The sequence below is a fragment of the Fibroporia radiculosa genome (assembly GCF_000313525.1).
Source record: "Fibroporia radiculosa TFFH 294 genomic supercontigs, scaffold80812, whole genome shotgun sequence".
Lineage (NCBI taxonomy): Eukaryota > Fungi > Basidiomycota > Agaricomycetes > Polyporales > Fibroporiaceae > Fibroporia > Fibroporia radiculosa.
Genome location: NW_012133520.1, coordinates 12,590 through 37,735, shown reverse-complemented (window position 1 = coordinate 37,735; position 25,146 = coordinate 12,590). Strand labels below are relative to the sequence as shown.

The 25,146-nt window shown below is 51.1% G+C and overlaps 9 protein-coding genes across 9 annotated transcripts; 4 read left to right on the top strand and 5 right to left on the bottom strand.

The window, feature by feature from the left end:
- Positions 1 to 26: 26 nt before the first annotated feature.
- On the bottom strand, positions 27 to 1,602 carry FIBRA_08334 (uncharacterized protein; the record flags this gene model as incomplete). Its single annotated transcript, XM_012329980.1, has 4 exons — positions 27 to 81; positions 147 to 522; positions 579 to 1,457; positions 1,509 to 1,602. The coding sequence occupies 4 exons, from the start codon at positions 1,600 to 1,602 to the stop codon at positions 27 to 29; spliced, it is 1,404 nt and encodes a 467-aa protein (XP_012185370.1).
- Positions 1,603 to 2,403: 801 nt separating this feature from the next.
- On the bottom strand, positions 2,404 to 4,049 carry FIBRA_08333 (uncharacterized protein; the record flags this gene model as incomplete). Its single annotated transcript, XM_012329979.1, has 9 exons — positions 2,404 to 2,550; positions 2,610 to 2,885; positions 2,945 to 3,074; positions 3,130 to 3,242; positions 3,296 to 3,355; positions 3,404 to 3,467; positions 3,527 to 3,765; positions 3,819 to 3,892; positions 3,965 to 4,049. The coding sequence occupies 9 exons, from the start codon at positions 4,047 to 4,049 to the stop codon at positions 2,404 to 2,406; spliced, it is 1,188 nt and encodes a 395-aa protein (XP_012185369.1).
- A 2,072-nt stretch (positions 4,050 to 6,121) lies between these two features.
- FIBRA_08332 (uncharacterized protein) lies at positions 6,122 to 7,657 on the top strand (the record flags this gene model as incomplete). The annotated part of the gene is made up of 4 exons (XM_012329978.1): positions 6,122 to 6,278; positions 6,329 to 7,120; positions 7,182 to 7,557; positions 7,621 to 7,657. The coding sequence occupies 4 exons, from the start codon at positions 6,122 to 6,124 to the stop codon at positions 7,655 to 7,657; spliced, it is 1,362 nt and encodes a 453-aa protein (XP_012185368.1).
- A 2,349-nt stretch (positions 7,658 to 10,006) lies between these two features.
- On the top strand, positions 10,007 to 10,784 carry FIBRA_08331 (uncharacterized protein; the record flags this gene model as incomplete). Its single annotated transcript, XM_012329977.1, has 4 exons — positions 10,007 to 10,142; positions 10,197 to 10,575; positions 10,638 to 10,710; positions 10,776 to 10,784. 4 exons carry the CDS (start codon positions 10,007 to 10,009, stop codon positions 10,782 to 10,784), a joined length of 597 nt encoding a protein of 198 aa, XP_012185367.1.
- A 494-nt stretch (positions 10,785 to 11,278) lies between these two features.
- On the bottom strand, positions 11,279 to 12,394 carry FIBRA_08330 (uncharacterized protein; the record flags this gene model as incomplete). Its single annotated transcript, XM_012329976.1, has 3 exons — positions 11,279 to 11,306; positions 11,360 to 11,783; positions 11,836 to 12,394. 3 exons carry the CDS (start codon positions 12,392 to 12,394, stop codon positions 11,279 to 11,281), a joined length of 1,011 nt encoding a protein of 336 aa, XP_012185366.1.
- A 1,139-nt stretch (positions 12,395 to 13,533) lies between these two features.
- On the top strand, positions 13,534 to 15,006 carry FIBRA_08329 (uncharacterized protein; the record flags this gene model as incomplete). The annotated part of the gene is made up of 3 exons (XM_012329975.1): positions 13,534 to 13,642; positions 13,699 to 14,571; positions 14,627 to 15,006. 3 exons carry the CDS (start codon positions 13,534 to 13,536, stop codon positions 15,004 to 15,006), a joined length of 1,362 nt encoding a protein of 453 aa, XP_012185365.1.
- A 2,014-nt stretch (positions 15,007 to 17,020) lies between these two features.
- On the bottom strand, positions 17,021 to 17,832 carry FIBRA_08328 (uncharacterized protein; the record flags this gene model as incomplete). Its single annotated transcript, XM_012329974.1, has 4 exons — positions 17,021 to 17,311; positions 17,378 to 17,575; positions 17,646 to 17,701; positions 17,763 to 17,832. 4 exons carry the CDS (start codon positions 17,830 to 17,832, stop codon positions 17,021 to 17,023), a joined length of 615 nt encoding a protein of 204 aa, XP_012185364.1.
- Positions 17,833 to 18,369: 537 nt separating this feature from the next.
- FIBRA_08327 (uncharacterized protein) lies at positions 18,370 to 21,263 on the top strand (the record flags this gene model as incomplete). Its single annotated transcript, XM_012329973.1, has 12 exons — positions 18,370 to 18,753; positions 18,803 to 18,928; positions 18,980 to 19,211; positions 19,258 to 19,463; positions 19,513 to 19,692; positions 19,753 to 19,971; positions 20,038 to 20,313; positions 20,368 to 20,538; positions 20,596 to 20,775; positions 20,832 to 20,933; positions 20,987 to 21,118; positions 21,171 to 21,263. The coding sequence occupies 12 exons, from the start codon at positions 18,370 to 18,372 to the stop codon at positions 21,261 to 21,263; spliced, it is 2,301 nt and encodes a 766-aa protein (XP_012185363.1).
- A 732-nt stretch (positions 21,264 to 21,995) lies between these two features.
- Positions 21,996 to 25,107, bottom strand: FIBRA_08326 (uncharacterized protein; the record flags this gene model as incomplete). The annotated part of the gene is made up of 12 exons (XM_012329972.1): positions 21,996 to 22,288; positions 22,346 to 23,000; positions 23,051 to 23,150; positions 23,207 to 23,269; positions 23,324 to 23,395; positions 23,466 to 23,621; positions 23,816 to 23,947; positions 24,000 to 24,110; positions 24,169 to 24,538; positions 24,590 to 24,765; positions 24,823 to 24,935; positions 24,988 to 25,107. The coding sequence occupies 12 exons, from the start codon at positions 25,105 to 25,107 to the stop codon at positions 21,996 to 21,998; spliced, it is 2,361 nt and encodes a 786-aa protein (XP_012185362.1).
- Positions 25,108 to 25,146: the final 39 nt, after the last annotated feature.

The window sequence follows — 25,146 nt, the reverse complement described above, 5'->3', positions numbered from 1 at the left end:
CAATCGCCCGAGAGCCTTCATCATAGTCACATGACGTCGGGAAGAAACATGTTGCTACGGCTGTCAATGATGACCGCAGTCCTGTGCCACACACAAAAAGTGTAGCTAGTTATTAGACATCTAAATGCTATATCTAAGTCACGTACTGGAGAACTCCACGCTCCCGTAATCTTGGCAGTCTGGGCGAGAACAACTCGTGCCAAATGCGCTCGGAGGGAATTTCATCCATATCACTTGCGTCTACATCTATAACCAGCTCAAAGGAAACTTCGTTCAAAACCTTATACTGAGGTCCAGATAGAAGTTGATCAATGCGCGTGTAGGCAGCGACATGGTGGTCGTCAAATAGCTTGTCGATTAAGTCGTCTTCAGCTTCATCCACGAAGCGAACAACCTTGACTTCACGAAGTTTTGATGGCAAAGCCCGAGCCAGGCACTCGGCTGCTCGTTCAAGATGACAGTCGTCAAGCCACAGTGTGAGGGTCTCCAAATTTATGGCAGCAGAAAAGTCTAAAGTCAAAACTGGCGATTAGAGACGTCAGTATCTAAGATCACCCGTGTCGCGGTGCTGCACATACAATCAGGGGAGGTTGATGACAGTGGTGCCGATACAACATAGATCGACAAGAGCGACGCTGCAGCAGAGTCAACTAGTCTTTGAGAGACACTAGGATTGAGTGACTCGCATCCAAACAGCCCGATATGCCGCAAATGAGTTACCATCGAGGCCGAGACAACAAATTCAAGTATATCTTTAATTGCCGCATGCTCCCGACTGTCATCGTCCTCACCATTCAGGATATTGAGGGAAGTAAGCGACGGACGCCCCATCGGACTTATAAAGCCTGGCCTGAAACCTGGTCTCTTGAATGTCACGTTCATACACGTGAACGCCGACAATTGAGGGAGAGAGCAAATGAGCCTCCCAAACACGGCTGTGGTCGGAAATGCGACGTCGGCAAGGAAGACGCTGGTGACGGTCTCGAACGTAGCCCTGATATGCATAAATATGTGAGGGTGAAGTCGTCCTGGAGACCATTCACAGCTGTAGATTCGAAGTGCATCTGCCTTTGGTAGTCTCCTCGCCAGACATGCTGATATTGTCCCGAGTACGTCAATATTGTCGTGGATGGAAATGCGCCTCACGGCACTTCTGAAATACGCATTGCGCTCCATCATCTTCACAAGGCTGTAAGCGGCTTTCTTGCTGGTGAGCGAAACGTGTCGTAGAGCATGGAAGCGAGTGCGATGGTACCACGCCCGGCAGACTAATCCATATGTCCACATATCCTCTCCTGGGTCGAACCGTTCTCCCAGATGGTCGATTATACGCTCCCAAATTTCGACTGGAAGCTGTATCGACATTTCGGTAGGAGTCTCAAAGTGTGGATGTCGAGGCTCTGCGGAAACGATAGCTGCCTCACGTGTGATGTCAAATGAGCGCATTCCTCTGCCATCTGTGTGGTCATGAAGATATACTAGAATCATCTTTTATTCATAGTACTCACCCTCACTAACCAGGTCAGGCTCGCCCGGTTCATCCTGCGAAATTCCCTCGTGCCCCGAAGTGGATAAGTAAGCAGACGTGGGTGGTATAGCCATGTAGTATTGGTGAAGAGAGGCGAGAGCAACAGTGTGATTGGAAAGTATGAGAACCAGCGGCTACTTACGTAAATAAGTTATCTGCGATATCGATGATGATGATGAAATCAGCATTTATATACCGCAACAAGCAACCGAATGTGCTAAGACGCGGTGATAACCGGTCCGTACACATACTTGGAACTAATACGACTGGGCTACTTCTATCGAGAGGGCAAAAAAACTTGAAGTTGCGTAGGCACGAGATGCCGATGTCAGTACTTACTGGGCATACATTGTAGTCTCTGCTACGAGGCGGACAACGCCCAATCACCCGCAACTTACTAGATAAACGACGTTACATCATCAGTAGCAGTGGTTAGTGGATGCTAGACAGTACATAAGAGAACAACATCTACAGCCTGTGACAGGGACGACTTGGTCATGGTGCTTCGGCGTCCAAAGGCAACCTTGTCGCCCGCAACACTCAATCATAATGATGGTAATTAATTGGTGACACGACGACGGCAGAATTCTTGGAAAAGGTGAAGTGGCAATTTTCCTACACAATGCGACAAACATTGCGGTGTAAATAATTTTAGAGCGTCCTCGTTCAACACGATTGAATAATAAGTAGCCCAATCGACATCAAAACCCATTCACATTATATGCCCTCTATTGATTACACGCGCATACGCGCCTGCGTCAATTTAAACAAACCATCAAAGCATGCATAGCAGACGACAGGGTATAGCTGGGCAAAAACGCCTCTAAATGATACAGATGGAGTAGCACAACGCTCGAGACCGCGTTGCCAGGCTGTCACACTTGCTCGTTTTCTTCGACCACTGTTATCGTCTCGAACGTGACCGGAACGATCTTCACCGAACGCTCCTGCAGTATCCCCCACTGCATCCACCAGTCGTCCGCCTCCTCCTCTGGATCATATGCGAAAACCGCCCGCAGCGCCTAGGAATTCACCCGGATCGATACACTGCACCCCCAGTAGGACGGAACAATGCACGCACCTCGTCCGCGAGCTCGTTGTACTCGCTCTCGCTCATGCGCTCAATCTGCTCCGCGACCGCAAGGGACTGCTTGTTGTCCTCGACGCCCGCAGGCATCGACATCGCCACCGGATTCGTGTTCTGAATTTCGAGCGCGCGCGCGATGCGCTGCTGTCTTTGCTCCTCGACCGCAGTCAGGAACGGCGTGATCTGTTCCGGCTCGTGAAGATGCGAGAACAGCCTGCCGAGCATCATTCCATCCCCCGCCGCCAATCCGGCAGTGTATGTGGAGCCCGTCTGTGCACAAGTCGGCCTCGGTCAGTGTGTGGGGAGCGCGAATACACGGTGCGACTGACTGTAAGCGGATGTGCAGCCTCGCCGATCACGAGAAAGCGGCCGTCCTTGTGCAGCCAGTCTTCGAGATGCGGCTGGTCGATGATGGGCACCGCTATCACGTTATGGGCCATTTCCGCCAGCTTGCGCAACCTGCATTAGACGAATAAGACAAGCACGGACACTGCATTAACACGGGCAGACGCACCGCAGCTCGCACGGCCCCAATGCGCCAATAAGTTCCTGCTTGTCGACAGTAGAGACGGGAAACGGGTAGTCGTTGTCCCGCGCGAATACCTGCAAGCAATACTCATTGCTCCTCTTCGACCTCTCGATCAGCGGTCTCAGCGACTTCTAGACGTGAGCGCACGCACCGTGGCGAACCCTGACGCACCGCGGCCACCACCAAACCAGAGTATGAACTTACTGTACTGCTGATGGCGCATCAATACACGAACTCGCAGTCATCTACGCAGCCTTACATTGTCTGTTAGCATGCTCCTCAAGTCTGGGTCCGCCATCATGGGCTCTCGCGCGATTAATGCGCTAGGTAGATACCCCGTCATCAGCAATGGACCAAGGCCCGCACATGTCAATACACTTACTTGAACAGTACCAGTTTTTTTCTGGTCATCCTGTCCGCATCGCCTAGCATTGTTGCGCGAGATATCGAGCAAAGGCCGTCGGCGCCAATCAAAACGTCAGCGTAGAGTTTCTCGCCAGACGCAAGCGTTACGCAAGGTTTGGCGGCTTCAGGCGACAGGGATTCTACCATCACTTTCGTGCGAATTTTGGCTCCAAATTTCAGTGCCGATTCATATAGGAGTTTGCGGAAGTCTGCAAACTGGAGACGGCCCCGTTATAACCATGTGGTAATGTAATGTGCAGACGACGTACGTGCATCTGTACGAACTCACCCACCCCGCCGACTTCGAATCCCTCTCCCCATCCTCCAGATAAGGCGACCTTGCCTGTGTCATCTGACGAAATGCGCTCGATCTGATATCAGTATATACGGGCACACAGATGAAGTAGATACTCACAACGAGTGAGGGCCATATGTTGACCGACCATGCTGATCTTTCTAAAATCTTCCTCTAGACCCCACTGGTAGAACACTTTGATCATGTTGGGAGCGAGTCTGCAGCCGCCCCCATAATTTCGCTGTATCTCGTGGGGTTGAAACCGTTTGAGTTACACTGGCTATATGCACCGGAGGTACATGCCCCTACCTCTTGGAAGTTGTCTTCCTTCTCCAGCACCGTTACTCGATGTCCTACCCTGCTCAGTGCACAGGCAGCAGTCAGGCCGGCTACGCCAGCGCCGACAATGATAAATTCAATCGGCAGGAATTGAGGTGGCTGGGCAAGCGGTCAATGCGAAGGACCTCATAACGAGATGGAAGACTGGACGCACCATGATGAGTCGTGTGAAGAGTCGTATCGTGCAACCCTTTCAGTCACTTTAGCCTTTAAAGATGGTCCAAGGCGGAGTCGAGATGGACGAGGGGGGCACCAACACAGGGCACGAATTTACGGCGTGAAACGTCCACAGCCCTATGGCAATAGGGGCGAGGTGGGTCACGCTGGCAGCATGTCAAGACCCCAAACTGCGAATTTCGAGCTAATGAAGTGCCGGACGCGAACAGCAGGCCGCGCATCAGAGAACCGGCAGAGGACAAAGGCGGTTACATTGAGTTACATTAGAACACTTGTTTGCCGGGAGCAATTTTTCGGCGCCGGCATTCGGGCTTGGAGGAGCACCCACCGCTCCTAACAATCCTCCGAGAGGAAATGCGAGCGAATAGCCCAACGAGTGCAGGGCGCGTGATGCGGATATGGTGACATACGTTCGAAGAGAGCCCCTGTCCAGCGGACTTGGCCGTTGTGAACGCGATAACATGGCCCGACTTAGTAGTGGCCAGTGCGGTGTCCTTCGCATCTCATATCGAACTGGGCGCAGCAGACCGTGGTCGAGCTCCTGCAATGATGGTCAGGCTGTCGCGCGCCGGTTCAGCAGAGGTCCTACGTGCACTCACAGACGATGATGGTGGTACGCGGGAGCGACGGGTCCGCACTGAGCGCGGTGCGCCCCCCGTCGTGATCGGCCACCCGCCTTTCTGCCACACTCGTGCGGATATTCGGCGATGCGGCAGTATGCACCCCCAATCGACCTGCCGCCGATATGATGACATATGGCGCGACACTCATAGGCTCCCTATCCCTGGTTCTGAAGATCTGATCCTTGGCAGTCCAACATGTGTTCTGGGCAGCCCAAGCCGGGGTATGCGTCGCACCGCTGGTTTTTTGTGATGCTGCTCTGAGCTCGCTGCAAAGCTGCTTTAATTAATGAAACTGTGAAAGCGTCCGCACCGCTCGCAGACGCCCCGTAGTCGGTCTTCCACCAGGACCAGTCCTGTCTGAAATCCATCTGGATCGCCTGTTGGATCGGAATGAAGCAGCATCAGCATCATAAAACACCAGATGCGTCTCTCGACACTCGATTCCCCAGGCTCGTACCCAGCCGCCTTGACTTTTGCGGAAGCAGCTCCTCCGTTAGAACACGTTCTTCGTTTTCGCATTCACAATCTCCTTTACTCAAGAGGCATCAGCAAAAACGGTAGGAACGCGTCCTAAGTCCGACTGGGCTGCGAGTCTATCGATTTCCTCGTCGTTCGGCATGATTCTGATTTGTCACCACCACCGATTGATCTCAGGAACGTCGCCTCTTATATCATGCCTCTTGCTGGACTTACCATGGTTCCAGACCTGGGCCTCAACCACTACCTGCAGCCCTTATCTGTTCAGCGGCAGCGAAAATCTTCACCCTCGAATTTACACTGAATTTATCTTTATATTCACGAAGCGGCGGGTGAGTGAATAATACTGGATCAGTGATTTTTACGTACCAAATTCCACTGCACGGTGCCCATGCAGCGATAACGTCCGCAGCAGTACTTACGTGCTTTCCCCAATTGTCAAAGCACCCCGGTATGTATTTTCTCGCACCATATACGCTCTCCTCATACTGCATTTAAGAGCGCGGAACACACGAGTCTCATCAGCGGATAAGTTCATACAGATGAGGGTCTCAGGATCCCCAATTGCAATGATGACTTGTCTCTTTGTGGGAGAGATGATTGACGACTACACGGCATCAGGGCTGTGTAGCGCTTATTGTACTGGCGTTAAAGACCAACAATGAGGATGGAGAACTTTGACACGTTTGATCCCGTTCCCTACTCTCCGAGCGCTATGTCAATGGTGCATATATCCGTCACACAATCCGATTTTGGGGTCCATGAGCCATTGGGAGGTGCATCACTGCAGCAGGAGACTACGGCTGCGAATATTTCTAGTGAGTGCGCTCAACATCGTCTTTTGACGTGCGTCAAACGTCAAGTATAGGCGACGATACACATCTTGCCGTCCGCAGCTTTGGGGTGCGGCTCCCTGTAGAAGTCTGGGAGCAGATAATCGACCACCTCGTTGCAGGTTGGTTCGAATACGAAACGCACACCCTATGGACATACGGAACAGTCTGCAAGGCCTGGTATACGCGATGCAGTTTCTACACGCGGCAGGCCATTGGGTTCCATGATAACACCCGAAAACAAGTGTACCGTCTCGTCAAAATAATGGGCGGTGATGAGAGTCGCCGAAATTCCGTAAAAACGGTGACAATCTGGAAGACCATCGACGTCTTGGGTCCATTCTCTGCGTGCATGGCACAGAAGCTGCCTCGCGTGGAAACTCTCTGTCTCCGGCGGTGCGACTGGAAGCCCGGGCAGCTTCACCCCCAAATATTCTTTCATATCCGCGCAGCGTTCGCCTCCGTCATCCGTCTCGTGCTCGGCGACGTCTCCTTCCCCTCCGTCAGCGTCTTCGGACGCCTCGTGTGTGCGCTTCCCTGTCTCTCCTCGCTCGAATGCTCCCTGCTAGAATTCAAAGTCCCTGTGTTCGCGCCGGGCGCTGTCCGTCCGCGCGATGGACTCGCGCTGACTAACATTGATCTCTGGGAGTGTGATGAAGTGATGGATTTTCTCGTCGCGACCTCGATCGCAACCGGGCTCCACCACGTTCGGCTACTTCTTGACGATTTAGACCAAAGTACCGCCTGCCAGAGGTTAGTGAGCGCTGCAGGGGCGTCGCTCTCCTCCCTGTACATTCGTCCCCCACAAGACGCGGTCGCGTGGAGTGGTGCGCTGCATCTCTTTAAATTCCTAACGCATCGACGTCTGCTGATTTCCGGTCCTCCCAGATTTTCCTCTAGACCTCGGGCTCTGCACATCCCTCACCTCTCTGACAGTTCAGCTCCGCATCCGGGACCTGGCCTGGCTAGTTGCTGTCATATCCAAGACACCATCGTCCAAGCTCCGTGAGATCGAAATCAAGGTTCGCCGGTACAATCTCGATGACGTTCCGCCAGAGGTTCACTACGGCATGCTCGACGAACGCAACTGTGCTGAGCTCGACGCGATTTTGTCCGGATCTCAGTACGGCGCGCTCAAGACAGTCACTTTCATGTTCCAAGCCTTCGTCGAGCGTACAGAGCTCGCCCGTGTCCCGGATCGGCACTCCTGGACAAGGATGCTCGCGTCCAGACTTCCGAGACTGCATGCACGAGGTGTCCTCCGGTGAGTAGACGAGCTGAGCTCGGTTAGTCGCCACAGGCTGATTGTCTGCACTCAATCATCTAGACCCGCGGTGACCGTCGAGATCATGGAAAGTGGGTGACCAATGACCCGTCTTGAGAGACCGGCGTGTGTGTGCCTGCTTATCCTTCCTATATGCTGCTTTTAAGCTAAGATAATCAATCGTAGGATCTCATCATTGCTCGCCAGGGATTCTGCGGATTGGCTATGGTCCCCGATCAGTCTGCTTCTCTTCAGCAATGTTCATCTTGGTTCGGATCTGCTGCATCACCTATGACCGCGCGGAAAGCATTACATCCTGATGAGAACGACGTCGTGTGGATCGCTATGCACCTTGGAAGCAACTGCCCGGTTGCAGTCCGTCCATCGTCAATTGATCCGTCCCGCTTTTAGAGCGAGTGGTTATACACTTTATAAGGAGGAACAGACACCGCCATATATCATGATCGAGATTCACCAGCAATTTTGCTTGGACATCGTGGACCGTTGCTCTCAGCGACTGACTGGGACGAGCATTCTTGACCGTACGCATCATGGCGAGCGACCTCTGGTTTACTCAACCCTGTCACGACTAGGGTCCCTGACCATTCTACATTCTTTGGTTGCATGGCTGGTAGGTATCTTTCTGAGACTCGGAGGCTGCTGCACTTGGTCGGATCGTATTGTCCAATATTACTCGTTTTGTCATTAAACCCAGGTCCGGTGCAGTTCTGTAGGGCTTTGACGATGCTTTCTCGTTGTATTTGTCGGCGCTGGCAAGGACTCCATGCGACAGAATTCAGGGATAGATCATCACTTTTATTGATTTAATTTGAATCATTCTAGCAGTCGGACAGTTGCTGAACGCACACGATTTAGTTCCCTATATCATTGCTGTTGTCAAGTAACCATTGAATCCGGACATGTAGGTGCGTTGTCTGGCTCGCACAGTAATGTATATATCCAGTCTCGCACAGGGTAGAAACGTTGCCAGTGGCTGAGTTTCACCAGCCAGCTTTCCCTTGCAGACAACGTGGACCATTACTCTCACTTATTGATTCTTCTATATACGATGGCATGAGCATTTTGACCCTACGCTCGCCCGGTCGAGGCTATGGCCCCTAGCGTTCTACACTTTCTGCATTACTGACCAGTAAATCTGTGCAGTGTGTACGTACCGTGTCTGAGCTCGAGGCTGTAGCACTTGATTTGATTGTATTGTCTACTTGTTTGACAATCAACAAAAGCTTTGTCGTCGTATTCATCGGTGTCGAGGTATCTCGAGGGTCTCTCCATCGCCTCGCCCGGTTTACTCGATCTGAACTTATGGTAGAGACCACACTCGCCGCTCAGTACTTAGGCCTGAGGCCTGAGGCTCCTAGCACTCATATTGCTATCAGAGTTTGATCGGAGTGTTTACATCGTGCCCATACTTAGGAATTGCGAGGTTTGCGGCCGATAGCCGCTAGGGCTCATAGTAAGACTCCCAATCGCATTGCTGCCCTCGCCCTCTCTGTGCTGACTCCACAGTCTATATGGCTACATCATGCATATCCATCAACTCGTCCTTTTCCGAGCACGAGAAGCATTCCAATGATGAACCGGGTGAGCAGCAGGAGACTCATTCCCCAATCCCGGGCGAGGGTGAGTATTATGAGTGAATATGATTCTACTGATTATACACGACCACACAGATAGTCAAAATACAAAATCATACGAGATCACATGTGGAGTAGATGGCAGCCATGCAGAGTCGCAACCACCGCGCATTAAGATCTCCGTCGGGGCACTAATACAACTTCCAGTCGAAATATGGGAACACATAATCGATCATCTAGACCCACTCGATCTAGTAGGAGAGGATATGTGGACATACGGACAAGTTTGCCGGGCGTGGTACCATCGCACTCGCTTCCATGCTCTGCGACGTGTTTCATTTGACAACAAGAAAGCCGTTTACAATATCGTGAAGATGATGGAGCGCAAAGAACATTTCAGAAATGCCGTGAGGCGCGTCTCCATACACAATAATATTGAAGTACTCGGGACATTTTCAGCGTGTCTGGCGGGAAGACTACCAAAGGTCGATGGGCTCGTAATCTCGAACTGTGAATGGTCTCCAGGACGGCTTCATCCACACATCTTCCTGCATGTCAGCGCTACGTTCGAGACCGTCACTAATATCCTCCTTTCTGACATCGTATTTCCGACGGTAGCCGTGTTTGGGCGGTTCATTTGCTCACTCCCCCAATTGCTGTCGCTCACATGCATAGATGTAAACTTCAAAAGACCAGGATTCAGGCCGGGGTTTATTCGTTCAACTGGGCGTCCATCACTTACTTCCTTAAATATTCTGAATGGAGGAAGCGATATAAGTCAGGAGTATGCGGCAACTAAAGACATATTTGAATTTATTGTCTCGGCCTCGGTGGCCACTCATCTACAGCACATCATGCTGTTGGTCGAATGCGAGCCGCCGCTTGATCTTAGCACCTTTCAAAGATTGCTTGACTCTGCCGCAGTATCGCTCTCATCAATCACCGTCCTTTCAATGCCATTGCTATCAACTGCTGTCTCGCCCCCTGACCGTAAGTGGAGCACTAGGGCACGAGCAATGCTATATTTACGCCTCTATTTGCCAGTTCTAACTGTGGACTTCTCTGCCGCTATCAACTTGGAGACATTGACCCTGTGGCTTGACCGTCGTCCTCTTGGACAGGCAGACATGTGGCTTGCTCACGCTCCGCCATCAAAACTTCGTGAAGTGAAGATTATTTACTTCAGAGATAAAGCTGAAGACGAGTTAATCGACATGCTATCTGACGACGATCACACCGTTGCCTGTGCACAGGTTGACCAACTTCTATCTTCTCGACTTCAATATAAGGTTTTGAACAAAGTATCATTTGAGCTGGTTATAGGACTGAACGCAGGACATATCGAGAAAATCCCCTCCGAGCACATTTGGCGAGAGTTTTTCTCGTCCAGACTGCTGAAAATACGAGAGCGTGGAATTCTCCAGTACGTGGCATATATATAGCAGGTGGACATCCAATGACTGCGCGCTTTGCGTATGGCATAAGGACTCCAGTTATTATAGGTAGCGCTATTCACATGCTGTTTCCTGACCTCACTACAATGGTTCATGACGATGATGTAGGTTTAGTGCCTGGCAATTCTCTGGTTAACTTATAATAACTCACATTTGTGTGTCTATGTAGTCATCGTAGCTGGAGTAAGGCCGACCCCTCAATGGCATACTTATCAATGTACATTCGCCACCATTTGCACAGTAAAATATGTAGCCAGTTTTGGGCAGGATCAAAATGTTGCACGCAGACATTTGTGTATAGTTCCTTCAAGCTGATTAGTGGGTGTTACTTAAATTTCAAGTTTCAAAGCCACGACAACGGTATCCTCCTGTCAGCAACGCACACGTCGTTCGTGGACCCAGTTGTTGGTAATATGTAGTGGCAATTCTTAGAAATGATACCGGATCCTCGCTCGTATTGGCAGCCTGATTCGCTGCTGGTTCCGAACCTAACCTCGTCATGAATACAAGTAAAATTCATTTTCAGGCACGCGTAGTGAATGGTTTCCTAGTTTGTTGCTTAAGATCGTTGAAGGGCTTTACCTGACCTTCGGGATCTCCGGCATGTGAACGAATCCGATCATTCTAGAATACCGCGAATATATTATATATAGCTTCGTGCGTTTGATGCACCTATGGAAGTTCTATGCTTACTGGAGTTCTGTTTTAGTGGCAGGAATTAGCCAAGCGAAGGAGAATCAATTTTGCACTCACCGAACAATCCCTTGTGCGTGCAACTTAGGAAATCGTGATACAATGTGCTGTTGCCACCCTTTCTCTTCCGGTACCTGCCTGAGCCACCACTGCGAGCCCTGGGACCAGTCACGGTAGCACATAATCCGTAATTGAAAGGTAATGACACGGAGTTTAGTAAACCGAAGCCCACACAGGACATCATCGATTGGCTTTCCAAAATCTCCGCTGAGAACATCATATAGGGTGCTGATAACGTCACGGAACTGGCGCGTTTCAAATGCAACCGTCTCAGTAAATGTTATAGTTATTTGCTGAAGCATCGAAGGCAATGTTTCGGCAAAGAGAGAAACTAGCCAGTCAGATTGCCTTGATAGGTGTGCACTATCCAAGTCGAGCAATAGCATTTGTATGTTGCTGCAACGCTTGAGGTTCAACGGGAATTCTTGACAGTGGCATAAGCGCATGCGGGGCAATACAGTTAACATGCGACGTACCCTTCGAACGCATCACATCTCGGTCAGGGCGAATGTGGATACTCATTAGTGATTCGCCGACTGCTTCCAAAAGCCGCTGGATAGACCCACTCAGCTCTGCGTGGCGATAATCGAGCAATTCGACATGTTTGACGGTCGAAATGATGGGTGATTCCACCAAGAATTTGACAACGTCATAACAATATCGGAGACTGAGGGATAAAAGATGTCCACCCTCTGGAGGTAGGAAGGCAGGTCGTTTCTGTACGTCTTTGAACCCCACCCAGGCGCACGCAAGGTGGGTAAGGGAGCGTAGAGCGTAGATGAGCCGCTGAAAAATCATTGCAGAAGGAAAGGTGACACAAAAGAGTTTGAGGCTGGTGACCGAGCCAAACGTGGCACTTATGTGGAGGAAAACTTGATTGTGCAACAGCGCGGGGACCCATTCAATATAGCGTGCAGACCGGTCTTGAACGATAAGCTCTTCAACTACGAGCAGCTTCCCCGCCATTCGCATAGCGAACACTCCGAGAAGGCCGATTGTGCCGTTGAGAGTTACGGTCTTCACATTGTCGCGCATCCTGGGACACTCGTCCAGTAAATTTGCTACCCTGTAGACGAGCTGCCTGTGTTCGAGCTGGACGTTCTGGCGGAGGTGAAAGGCAGATCGCGGGTACCATCCCCGGCACACCCTGGCACATCTCCTTAGCACTCCCGGGCCATCGACTTCAATGGATAATGCCAAACGGTCGATCACCTTCTCCCAGAGTTCTATCGGGAGAGGTGTCGAGAATGACCCCACTCTGCGCCATCTGGTATCGACATTGACCACGGTACTAGCTAAGGATCATCGTACGCCATTGTGATCAGCTTCTGGAGATATCGCACTGGTGGAAGCTGCACTCACGGATTTCAGGCTGAGATCTACCAACTGGACGTGTTCGTCGGGACAGCCATTTAGAGTGCCATCGATGCAATACCACCTTCAAGGAGAACCAAAAGGTCATACGACTCCTCGTCGATGTTGAGATTTGGGTGCGTTTGTCACTCTGGAAGGTGTGAAAGCAGAATGATGATCGACATAGTGCTAAGTACTAAAAAGTACGTGACCACCAACTGACCACCAATGGTGACCGAGTTTTGCCGACTGAAGCCTTTTTGCCTTTCGACATCTACCTCGTCCGCTCTTCTCATCCACGACTCTGCTGTGTACGTGGGCTTCCACATGCTCACTACAAACACTGAAACAGCTCTGCAAGCTACCTCAGACCGGTCACGGTGTAACCCTCTCATGGTCACAGGTCAGAGTCTCACTATGTAGTAGTGATTATGCGACCTGCTGATAGATCTTTCAGTACACGTCCAGGTCCTGGTACGGGCGCACTTCCATTCGGTTTGTCAATTATCGCAAGTTCAGGACCATACTTGCTATATGTTGTGCAGGGCTTCCTCACTCTGTTTGGCAAGACGCTGTCGGTGCCAAGGGCATGGCACAGACTACAGTCACCTTTAAGTTCTGTTCAATCCTCCAGTATTGTCAGTACACTAGCCGCTAACTGCATGCAGTGACACTAACAGCGCAATCAACAGACGCGTGTGATTTGGCATTGTTCAGTACTAGCGCGATTTGCTGTGAGTTGAAGTGACGGCCGGGGCTCGCAGATTCCAATCGCATTGCTGCTCCTGCTCTTTCTTCATTGATCCTACTATCTACATTGGATGGCTTTACCATCTGTGCCCGCCAACTCGTCTGTTTCCGAGCACGAGAAGCTTTCGAAAGATGGACCGGACAAGCAGCAATTTGAAGGGACTCATTCTCTGGTCCCGGGTGAGAGTGAGTGCCATGACTATATATAATTCTAACGTCTTTACGTGACCATACAGATAGCCGAGAAATGCAATCGGTCGAGCTGGCATTCGGGGTGACTGCCGAACCTGTAGGGCCGCAATCACCACACTTTGAGACCTCCACCAGAATACCGATGCAGCTTCCAGTCGAAATATGGGAGCGCATTATCGATCACTTGGAGCTGTATTGTCCAGATATGTGGCCATACGGATCAGTCTGCTGGGCATGGTACCATCGCACTCGCTTCTACGCTCTGCAGCGTGTTTCGCTTTACAACAAGAAAGCCGTCTACAGCCTTGTGAAGATGATGGAGCGCAGGGAAAATTTCAGAAGTGCCGTGAAGCACGTATCTATCCACGATAAGATCGATGTACTCGGGACGTTTTCAATATGCCTGGCGGAGAAACTACCAAATGTAGAGGTACTCAGGATCTTCAAATGCGAATGGTCTCCAGGATGGCTTCATCCTCACATCTTCATGCATGTTAGTGCAACATTCCAGACCGTCACCACACTCCTTTACGATATCGCATTTCCGACCACAGCCGTGTTTGGGCGGCTGATTTGCTCTCTCCCTCAATTGTCATCGCTCAATTGCATGAACGTCAGATTCAAGAAACCGGGCTTCACACCTGGTTTTGTCCGTTCAGTTGGGCGTCCGTCACTTACTTCCCTTGATCTCTTGAACGGGGGAAGTATTGGAAGTCATGAGTACGCAGCAATAGAGGACATACTTGCATTTGCTATCTCGACTTCTATAGTCTCCCGTTTACGGCACATTGGGCTGTATGGACGCGAGTCGCTCGACATTGTCCCCTCTCAACAACTGCTCGACTTTGCCGGGGCATCGCTCACGTCAGTCTCCATTTTTTCAAAGTTGTCATCAACCGATCCCTCTTCTCCCAATTGTAAGTGGAATTCTGAGATACGAGCGATGTCAATATCAATGATACTATTTACTAGTTTTGACCTTTGACTTCTCCGCCGCAATCAACCTGGAAACCCTTACCTTGCATCTTGAAATACATAGTCTTATATTGACAGCCATATCTCTTGCTCGAGCTTTGCCACCCAAACTTCGTGAAGTGAAGATTGTTCATTTCAGAGTCAAAACTGAAGATGTATTGATTGACCAATTATCTGATAATGATCATATCGCTGTCTTGATACGAATCGATCGACTTCTGTCTGGACCTCAATACAAGCGTTTGGACAGAGTTATAGTTCAACTATGCGTAGCTAGATCTGCAAAAAATATCGAGGAGGTTCCCTCGGAGCGCATCTGGCGGGAAGTGGTGTCATCCAGGTTGCCAAAATTACGGGATAGTGGAATTCTCCGGTAAGCAGCTTAGATACCTCGATCAGACTTCTAATACTTAGGAGCCCTACGAACTCCACAGGACTTCGGTCATCATAGGCAGCCCTGTCTACATGCTGTTTCCTGACTTTATTATATGACTGTAGTTGATTCTCTGGGCGAATCGTGGTATCTCGCATTTTTGGCAATTCTTAGAAGGCATACAGTAATTGCCTTCAATTGAAAGCTCATCCCATATAACGATTGTCAGACTCATTCAGATCAAGAATCTTCGATAGGACATATAACGTCTGCTGATGACCCGTCCATCTCTTCCTCATCTCTCAGCACCATCTCTGCCTACCTACCGGCTCCTGAAGAATGAGCAACTCTAGCGCACGCTGCATTCAGAGAGATATACCACGCGGACGGTAACGGGGCATCCGGAATACGGGGTTCGAATGTGACGGTCATTGGGATCCCAGGCTCGATCTGAAAGTGTACCTGCACTTTGTAACGAACAGGAGTTGTCTGAAATCCACAACCATGAGATGACGTCGTGGATCAATCTGATTCACTCACCATAGCCTCCAAGCACATACGCAGGGAGTAGAATGCCATGCGAAAGCTGAACTCGAGGTCATGACATTCTCCACGCGGAGAATTAAATCGCTGTTCAGGTCTTCATACATCCAAACTCTGGCAAATTGCCCGTACAGAACCAGCATAATGTTGCTCAAGATGTCAACTATAGCGTAAAGCGCTCACATTGATGTTGTCGGACAAAGGTAATTGACCGAACGTGTGCAATTTTAGGATAAGCTACGAGCTTGTTCTCAGTACGTGAAGTCTGCTCTCGCACAAGGGGCAGACAATTTATCAACCGACGCCCTGGTCCAAACTTTTGATGTAACGAAGTGTCAATCATCACGAGCCAGAACATGGTGGGACGAAAACCGGAGTAGCGATCACGAGAGACAAGACTTACCAATTTCTTGGATTCACCGACTTTAAGCAAAGGCCGCCGAGGGAGAAATAGCAGTTGTTCTTGCATTGCATCGAAAGATAGTCTGGAAGGGTAAATGGACACTGGCAGTGTGTTTCCCTTTAGTTCTATAATGAAGGGTGCAGTCGGCAAGGCCAGAAAGTAACGAGACAGCACGCTACTTACAGACGCGAATGAATCGGTCAAGCAAGTTCAAAAGGGTTTGCTCGTTTGAACAAGAACACATTGACGTTGCGAGATCCATGATATTATCCTCATCTAGCTCGAGAAGTAGATAGCCCCAAAATTGAGCGGCGGTCGCAGGATGAAGGAAGTCGGGGCCTTTGTCTCGTAGTGCCACATCCAATCTGACAAGTGAGGAGGCATCCAGATCAACTGTAGATATATTCTGCTCCAGGACGAAACACTTCTGGTAAGCATCACAACGGCTTCCAGAAGGGTAGGAGTTTGGGTGTTCTAAGAGGAAAGACATTCGTCGCATGGTAAAAGGTGAGTCGAGGTCATGGGCAGTCCGTCGTGGAGCACAGAAAAAAGCTGAGTCGCGCACGCAACCCAAGGTTTGCGAAAGCGCTATCAGGTGCTAAGTACGCGATGGATTCGCTGTCGCGACGAATATGATTTCTCGTCAATCAGTGGATCCGGACGAACTGCACCAGCTCCGGGTTACAACTTGCGTCCAATCTCGTCAACGTTGTTACCTGTTGGATAGTATCGTTCAGGACTTGATGAGGAAATGAAAAATATGGACTCACGAAGCAGCGGAGTGGGTCGCCCATGGACTCGGCCCTCAACTCATCTAGGAAGAGTACGATGACACACACACATACGACTGAGATGTCAACGAGATCGATAGTGCAGCAACTTTATGGAGTGAGAGGTAATGTCAGTACAACGCAGAGCGTACAGGTCTACTGTAATGTCGGATATGTAAATCAGAGAGCGATATGCAGGATGCAAGCAGGGATGAGGGTGCGTATATACTGGGGCGCGGACTTGTTCTTTGCAGTGCGCCAAGCCCACAAAGACGAAAGCAAAAGTAACAGAAGGCGGCGGGCTATATGACGACGCACCGCCGGACCTTGACCATCTTGCCCCACTTGTTACGCATGCTCTCTTTGAGCGCGAGCGTGAAAACCTCCTTCACACCCGTCCCCAACTTTGCCGAACACTCGATGTACTTCGCGCCTATCTCGCGCGCGACGCTCATTCCCTGGTCAGATGCGACGGGTGTCAAGCCCTGTGCACTCAGCATCCGCTTCGTCTGCTCATCCCTCCGTAGGTCCGTCTTCGTGCCAACGAGGATGATTGGGACACCCTCACAGAAATGTGCAACCTCTGGGTACCACTAGTAGTAAAGAAAATGGATGAAACAGGTGAACGGCCATAGGTCGGAATGGAGAGCAGTACACACCTTGTCCTGAACATTCATAAGACTAACAGGAAAGTCGACGGAGAAGACGATGAGGATGACGTCGCTCTCAGGATAACTAAGTGGTCGCAGCCGATCGTATTCCTCTTGTCCTGCGGTGTCCCAGAGCGCAAGCTCAACCAGCTTACCGTCGAATGAAACCAGAGTCACATAGTTCTCAAACACGGTCGGGATATACGCCTATGAGATTTAAATGGTATAAGAGTGCAAAGTCAGTCGTGAATGTCCTCATCCTCATCGGAAAACATACCTCCGGGAAGCGGTTCTCAGCATAGACGATGAGTAGGCATGTCTTGCCACAGCCACCTGGGGTTCGCCAACGAATCAGGAAGACACATAGGTTATCCACAGAGAGAACACAGCAGACCATCGCCAACAACGACTAGTTTCCGCTTAATATCTGGTCTTCGTGGAGGTAACGACGGTTGCTCAGACATGAGAGGACGCTGTAATGTATTCATTTGCGACTCGTGTATTGAAAACCAGGCGACTTACAGCTACTTTTCGGGATGGACTTACTGAGGGATAGACGAATGAGTGAGAGCACGTAGACTGCAGGGACCAGCCAGGACGCGAAGGAATGGCGAGATGAAGGACAATGAAAGGCGAACTGGCCGTGTATGGCTCACGTGCTCGCGCACCGACGTCGGGCCCGGAGGCGGGATTTACTCAACTCGGACTTAGATTCTGCACTCATCGCTACTCACCATCATACGGACGGTACCTCGACGGGACTTGCTCAAAACGACTTGCAACTGGCCGCTGACAAGGTGCAACGCTGGACTTTACGTTCGGTCAGCGCTTGTCAACAGCCTGAGCCAGGGCACACTCTGCAGTTGCACCATATCTCAACTTAATCCTAAGTTTGAGGTGAGCATTTCGACTTCAAGTCTCTATATGGGTTCCATAACTGCACCTCATCCATCTTTTGACCATTCTCTCCGGAAAGTCATCCTCGGTCAACGCGGCTTGAGATGACGGTCGAGCCCGGATCTAGTGCAACGGGGCAAAATGGTGCATCGACATCCGACACACCACGAAAAAATCCTCACACCATAGCGACGCTCCCAGAAATCCTCTCATGTCTGAGCTTTCTCCAATCTGAAGAGGCCGAGGTATCCTCGTCTCTCACAGAAATACTTTCCGCGCGCGAGCCCATAGTAGACTCGCTCTCTCGTCTGCAGGGGCTCATGCCAAAACTAGACGAACTGCAATTGGATGCGCACCAATTTGACAGGACCGTGTCGGTTACAGCCAAAACTGCAGACCACGTAGGCGGGCGAGTGCGATCGCTAGACGAGGAGATGCGCAGGGTGAGAGAGGCAGCAGAACGAGTGGGGCAGGTAATGGAACTCAAGGTCCGTATCTCTCCTTTCTCTTTATTTATCTACCTTCACATGCGCGCAGTCATCACTCGCAGAGCTACAGTCATCGATGGAGAGCAAAGACTGGGAATCTGCTACACGACACTGTGCACGGGCCATGGCCCTTCCAGCGGAGGTCGTCGCCGGCGCATTCGCAGAGATGGCAGTTGTACGTCGTTCCCTCCCCCGCTCACCGCCGGCTCTCACAGACTGAACGCAGCCTACTTCAGAGAGCCACCTTCCTCCAGCACAGACGCTACAAGCTGCACGTGAAGAGCTACTGGCGATCTTTCGTCAAGAATTCGACCGTGCGTCACAGTCGAGAGACGCCGCTGCGACAAGTCGCTTCTTTAAGCTCTTCCCGGCCATTGGGTGGGAGGTAGAGGGTTTACAGGCGTACGCCGCATTCGTCGTCGATCTCGTGAAAGTGCGAGCGCCCGCATCCGCAAAGAGTAATTGTTCCGCTCCGTAGTAGGATCACTACTGACGTATTCGCAGCTTCCTCGCCGCTGTACTATGTTACGGCCCTCACGGCACTTTTTGAGAGTATTGCAATGATAGTCGACCAGCATCAACCAATTGTGGACAAGTATTATGGACCGGGAAAGATGACGCCTGTTCTGGAACGTCTACTGCTTGAGTCTGATCGTGTCGTGAAAGATCTGCTCGAGGGCTGGGAGGAGGAGCGTGCTATGAAGCGCAAGGTGCGTAGTATTGAAGGATTCGGTGACAGCCATGTTAATCGGGTCGAAGATCTCGGACACGGCGAGCCACCCGCCAAGCGGTGCAGGTCCTGCAGCAATACGCAGACAAACTGTGGGTGAGGAAGAAGACCCGGTGGATCCGCGTGACATTGACCGAGTGCTAACCGAGGCCGCTGGCATGGGTGGGAGATGGAGCCTCTTCCGTAGATTCATGTACGACCGACTAAAGGTTCACATCACACGAAAGTGTTTGCTTCTTAGCCGCAAGCGCTGACAGGAATGCTTACAGGAAGAGTTCTCTGATAGCGAGGACGACGAAGAGGATCGCCCGCCCGCATCTCCACGGCCGAAACCGGAAAGAAACCAGAAGGTAGACGAGGACGCTGGTACACTTCCGGGTGGTATTCAAGCCGTCGAATCGTGCGCGTCACGACAGCTCATGGAAGACATGCTCACAAACTATTACGTGCCACTCGAGACGTGGTACACCCGGACTATCATTGACAAGGTACGCATTCGTATCCGCCGCCAGTTGCGCATATATCAGTCTTCGACCCCTTATAACGGTTTTCAGGCTCATCGATTGTCAAATTCGGATATGTTCCAATCACCAGCAATGACGACCACGCCAGATGACGTATTCTATATGTTGAAGGTAGTCTTGTCTCGATTGCTATCGTGTGGTTCGATGGCGGCGGTGAAAACGACTGCCGAGCAGCTCCGGGAGGTGCTAGATAAGGAATACACAAGTGTGATCAGGAGAAAAATGGACGACGTGTACCGCACAGCTGGGGTTGGCGGCGGCTCAAGGGGAGAGAAGGTGGAGCGAGAGAACCGCCAGGCATTTATTGTACGTCTTACCACAAGTTTCCGATATGCGAAATGACAAGATTGTGATACACAGATCCTCTTAAATGACCTGGATATATCTTCGTCGCATATGGAGCGATTGGTTAAGGAAATTGCTGCTTCTACATTGGTAGCGCAATACTTCTTGGATACAGAGCAGGAGACAGTCAAGTCCAGCGTGCTCTCCTTCAACAGTCTAGTGCCCAAATTCCGATCTGCTCTCAGGGTACGCACGCACTCGAATTCCCACGCGCTTTGAATTCCACTTCTATTTCTGTTGTAGGCTGGGGTAGAGCAATTGTTTAACCAGCTCATGCGACCAAAGTTGCGCACATTCATTCAAGATGTATACAAGGATGTATCATACATTCTCGACGAGGACAGTTACGCTACCGCTGAGTACAATGACGCCGTGCGGAAGCGTTTCATCAAGGCATGGGAGGCACTCGTCGAGGGATACAAGGTTAGTCCCCGCTTACATTTGCAGGTGTTGACGCTAAACGAGGTTGTTGTGTACAGGAGATATTTACAGAAAACAACTTCCGCCTGTTCTTCGGTCTTGCTCTTGACGTCCTGATTCGACCATGGGAACGCTTCGTTGTAACACTGAAATATAACGAGGTCCGGTTTCAAGCTTTCTTTTCTAAATTGACTGAGTCTAATACCCACTAAAGCTCGGCGCGGTGCGCTTCGACCACGACTTGCGTTCGATCACATCATACCTCTCATCACAGACCGCATTCGGCGACGTGCGCGGGAAGTTTGTCCGCATACAACAGATATCCATCTTGCTGAACCTGGATTCGGTAAGTCTGTGTATTTCGGGATTCTGCGTTGCCAATGATCATCATATAATAGGAGGAGGATGTCGATGAGTTTTACAACGGTTCAGGGATTACATGGCAGTTGAATGAGCAGGAGGCGCGCGCAATTGCTGGGTTGAGAACATGAATCATCTTCCTGCACCTTTTCTGGCTGTCATTGACAATCAACTTGCACACAATGCCGAATAGCCTATATACCCTGACGCCAAAAAAATACACTTGTCGGCACGGAAATTTTGTTCTTTGAAGACGGGCTGCAATAACCATAGTTGTCGTGGACGTGACTTACGGTGAGACTTTGCTCGTGCTATGGATATGGACCTCCCCGCGAGGTCAGAAAGCTCAACTGGGAGGTAATTTTACCAAAAATCAATCGTGCTATCCTAAGGTGCAGCTCCTGTAGGGGTCGACACCGTTTCGTTATGATGCTAAGAGACACAGCCTGGACCTGACAGTGCTACAGTAGGACCGAGATCCTCACCCTAAGCTAGCAACTCAACAGGATAAAAGTAGGATCTCCTCCGACACTTACCTCGCACACATTACCAACAGCTCCAAACCTCGCAAACGCTAGTCCGCACAGGATGCCTCTCGTTCTGAAGACGGTATACACTATACAGTCACATAGGTCTAGTCGTGGATGCGCTGTGCAACTATGGCGTGATAAAATAGTGAGGATGACGTGCAACACAAAGCCGGGAAGAGATGGAGAGAGATGGAAACAGGAGTGGGCAACCGACACACACAGCATACAACACGCAACACACGATACACAGCAGGGAGGGTGCGCCAGAGCTTATGAAGCACCGCGCACCCCAATGCGCCTGTGCGCAAGACGACCACGGGGACACAGTACCGATTATTGGTTCGCACACTGCACCCGCGGCTCGCCCTCGTCCTCGTCCATCGGTTCGGCACCATTGGCGCGTGCGCGTTGCCGGGTGTCTGCCTCTTCAACTTCCACTTCCTCTAACAAAATCGACTTCGGGAATTTCTCGATTGGCGCGCGAGGCGGGAGGACTTGCTCAAGCTGGGAGATGAGGGAGGGATCTATAGATTCGGGGAACTTGACAGTGAAGTGCACAAAGAGGTCGCCAGGCTCGTGGTGCCGGTGCGAGGGCATGCCTTGACCGGGAATCACTTTGAGTTCATCTAGAATCGACCGCTCAATATCGCGAAGCGGAAGACGAAACAAAAGTAAAAACGTACCGTGCTTGATGACTTCTCCTGGGTTGATCTTAACAATCAACGCGCGGTCATCAAGGTGTTTAATGGCAAACTGGCCACCACCAAGCGCGGTGAGCAAGTCAATTTCTTGATCAATAATAAGGTCATTGTCCTGACGACGGAATCGCTCGTGCGGCTTCTCCTCTATAACAATAACGACGTCTCCAGGCGTAACACCTGGTGCCTGATCGCTCTCTCCACGGAAGTTGATCGTCTGGCCACCTTTCATGCCCTTGTCTATGTGTACTTCGAGCATCTTCTTCTCCGAGCTGACCTTCTTGCCGTTGCATGTCTTACAGCGGTCCTTGGCATTAATCATTTCGCCAGTACCGTTGCATGTGTCACAGGGCTGCTGAATCTGCTGAATCATGGGCCCCATTTGACGCAGTGTGACACGGACACCCTGCCCGCGACATGTCGTACACGTCTGTACTGCACCGTCTTTACCGCCCTTGCCGTTACACTTCCCGCAGATAACATTCCGCGTCAGAGCGAGCTTAGATGTCTTGCCCTTGTAGAGATCTTCAAGGGTGACGTGTACTCGGTGTACCAAGTCTTTCGTTTTGCGCGGGCCCCCGCCACGCGAGGGACCTCCACCGAAGAAACCGCCGCCACCAAATAGCTGGCTGAACAAGTCCTGTACAAAATGTCAGGAAAGGCGCACAACGCGAAGGGATTATAGCTCACTTGGGGGTCCATACCGCCCATACCGCCCGATTCAGACAGACCGGCCTCTCCTCGAGCATCATAGACAGTTCGTTTTTGCGAGTCCGACAAGACCTCATATCTAGGTGAAAGGGTTTTAACAGAAGCGCTAAGAGCGCAAAAAAGGCAGCTACATACGCATGGGTGACTTCCTTGAAGAGCTCTGGGTCACCACCTTTATCTGGGTGCAGCCGGAGTGCTCTGGACCGTCGTCAGCGACGACGCATCACTCAATTGCAGGTCAAAGGTACATACTTCTTGCGGTAGGCTTTCTTGAGATCAGCTTCCGACGCATCTGGTGAAACCTCGAGCAAATCGTAGTATTTGCTGTGGCGCGGAGACGAGCCGCGTGATCAACCTCTGGCTCAGCGTTGAGGCATGCTCGGGCGACACTCACGTTTCTTTGACCATTGTTGCAGACGTCGAGGAGGAGGGAGACAAAAGGGATGGGACAAAGACTAAGCAGATGAGAGCGAGACGAGCGACGGGCGTTTGAGATAAAAACGGGTGCGGAAAGTGTTCGAACGACACCGAATCGTCGAGAAAATTCACGCTTGCTTGTCAGATTGGCGCCCGCAACGGCCTTCCATAAACGTGCACTCGACAAGCCTCATTACAAAGTTTTTACATACACCGAACATTGGTCAGGAATCCACCCCGATTGAAAATATCACTGCCTCCCGCCCGACCCCAGCCACTATCCGCGGAATCCCCCGCCCCGCCAGGAAGTCAAACGTCCGCACGTACTGCGGACGGGACGCAACCGTAAATACCGTCGGCGACGCTTGCGCATATGCCGTGTTGTGGACGTGAATCACAGCCCCGTTCGCAGACGAGCTGCTCGAGATTGCAAAGTACTCGGGATATGTCGGACACCACCTAACCACACTTCTCAGCAGCCGCATACCCCAGATAGCAGCTCCAGACACACCTAAATAAATGTCCGCCCTCGGGGAAGCTCATCCCCGAGAGGCTCGGCTTGCCACCCTGCAAACTGCCGATGTCCCAGATTGCAAATTTGGAGCCGTATGTAGCACCGATTCTGAGAAGAATCGCCTGCAGTCAACACAAATTCCTGGAAAGGACAAGAGGGTACATACATGTCTGCGGAATCTCTCCGCCAACCAACCGACCCCGACCACCGTGATCCCAGGCCCATCGTTGCATCCGCTAGTGCCCGCGGCTCGACAAGCTCTATCACGCTCGAGTTCCGCCAGCTGTCTTGCTCATTCTCTTCCGGGTCCGTCCGCCAATCCGTCATATAGATCGAGCCACGGCAGTCCGCTACAAGCAACTCCTTGCTCGTTGTGGGGTGCGAGTTCACAGAGGTGAGTGGGTACGGAAACGATACGACATAGGCTGTGGGTTGTGGCCTGCCAGACTCGTCGAGGGAATCATCAGGATCTGGGGAAGGAGGAGAGGCGATGTCTATAGACGGGTTGAGGTCCCATACAAGGAGCATTTTGTCGTCTGAGATGGGTCAGTATGGGGACAGCGTAGCACGGAGCGCACAGCGCTTACCAGACACAGTAGCGAGATACCGTACACTGTCTTCGCTTTGTCCACCACAAAATGTCATGTCATTGACCTTTCCGTGGTGGCCACTCAATCCACCCCCAAAAGCAAATATGTGTTCGTCTTCTATCGAAGATTTTGTCAACAGGAACAGGCCAAAGTGTGCGCCAGCAGCTGCAATCCTGGTCGTAAAGCATCGTCAGTTCAGAAGCTCGACATAGGTGTACGCTCGAACACACTCTATTGACCATTCGGCCGAGTTGGACGGGGAGATTGTACTCGGTGACCACGCTAGGGCAGTTATACGGGCACCGACATGAAAGCTAGCAATAACTTTCGATGAGGTAGGGGTCTGTCTGAATGAGTTCAGGACGCGGAAGACTGTCCGCAGAATAGCCACATACGGTCAACAAGACTTCAACGGAATGCTCGCCTCCTACAGCAACGAGGTCGGCGCCATCTGCGTGATGACATGCGCGCAAAACATGCACGTCTGTTCCATGAGTATGTCGAACGTCAGCCATGGCTTACACGGAGGCGAGCAAGGCCGGTCAAGTAAGCAC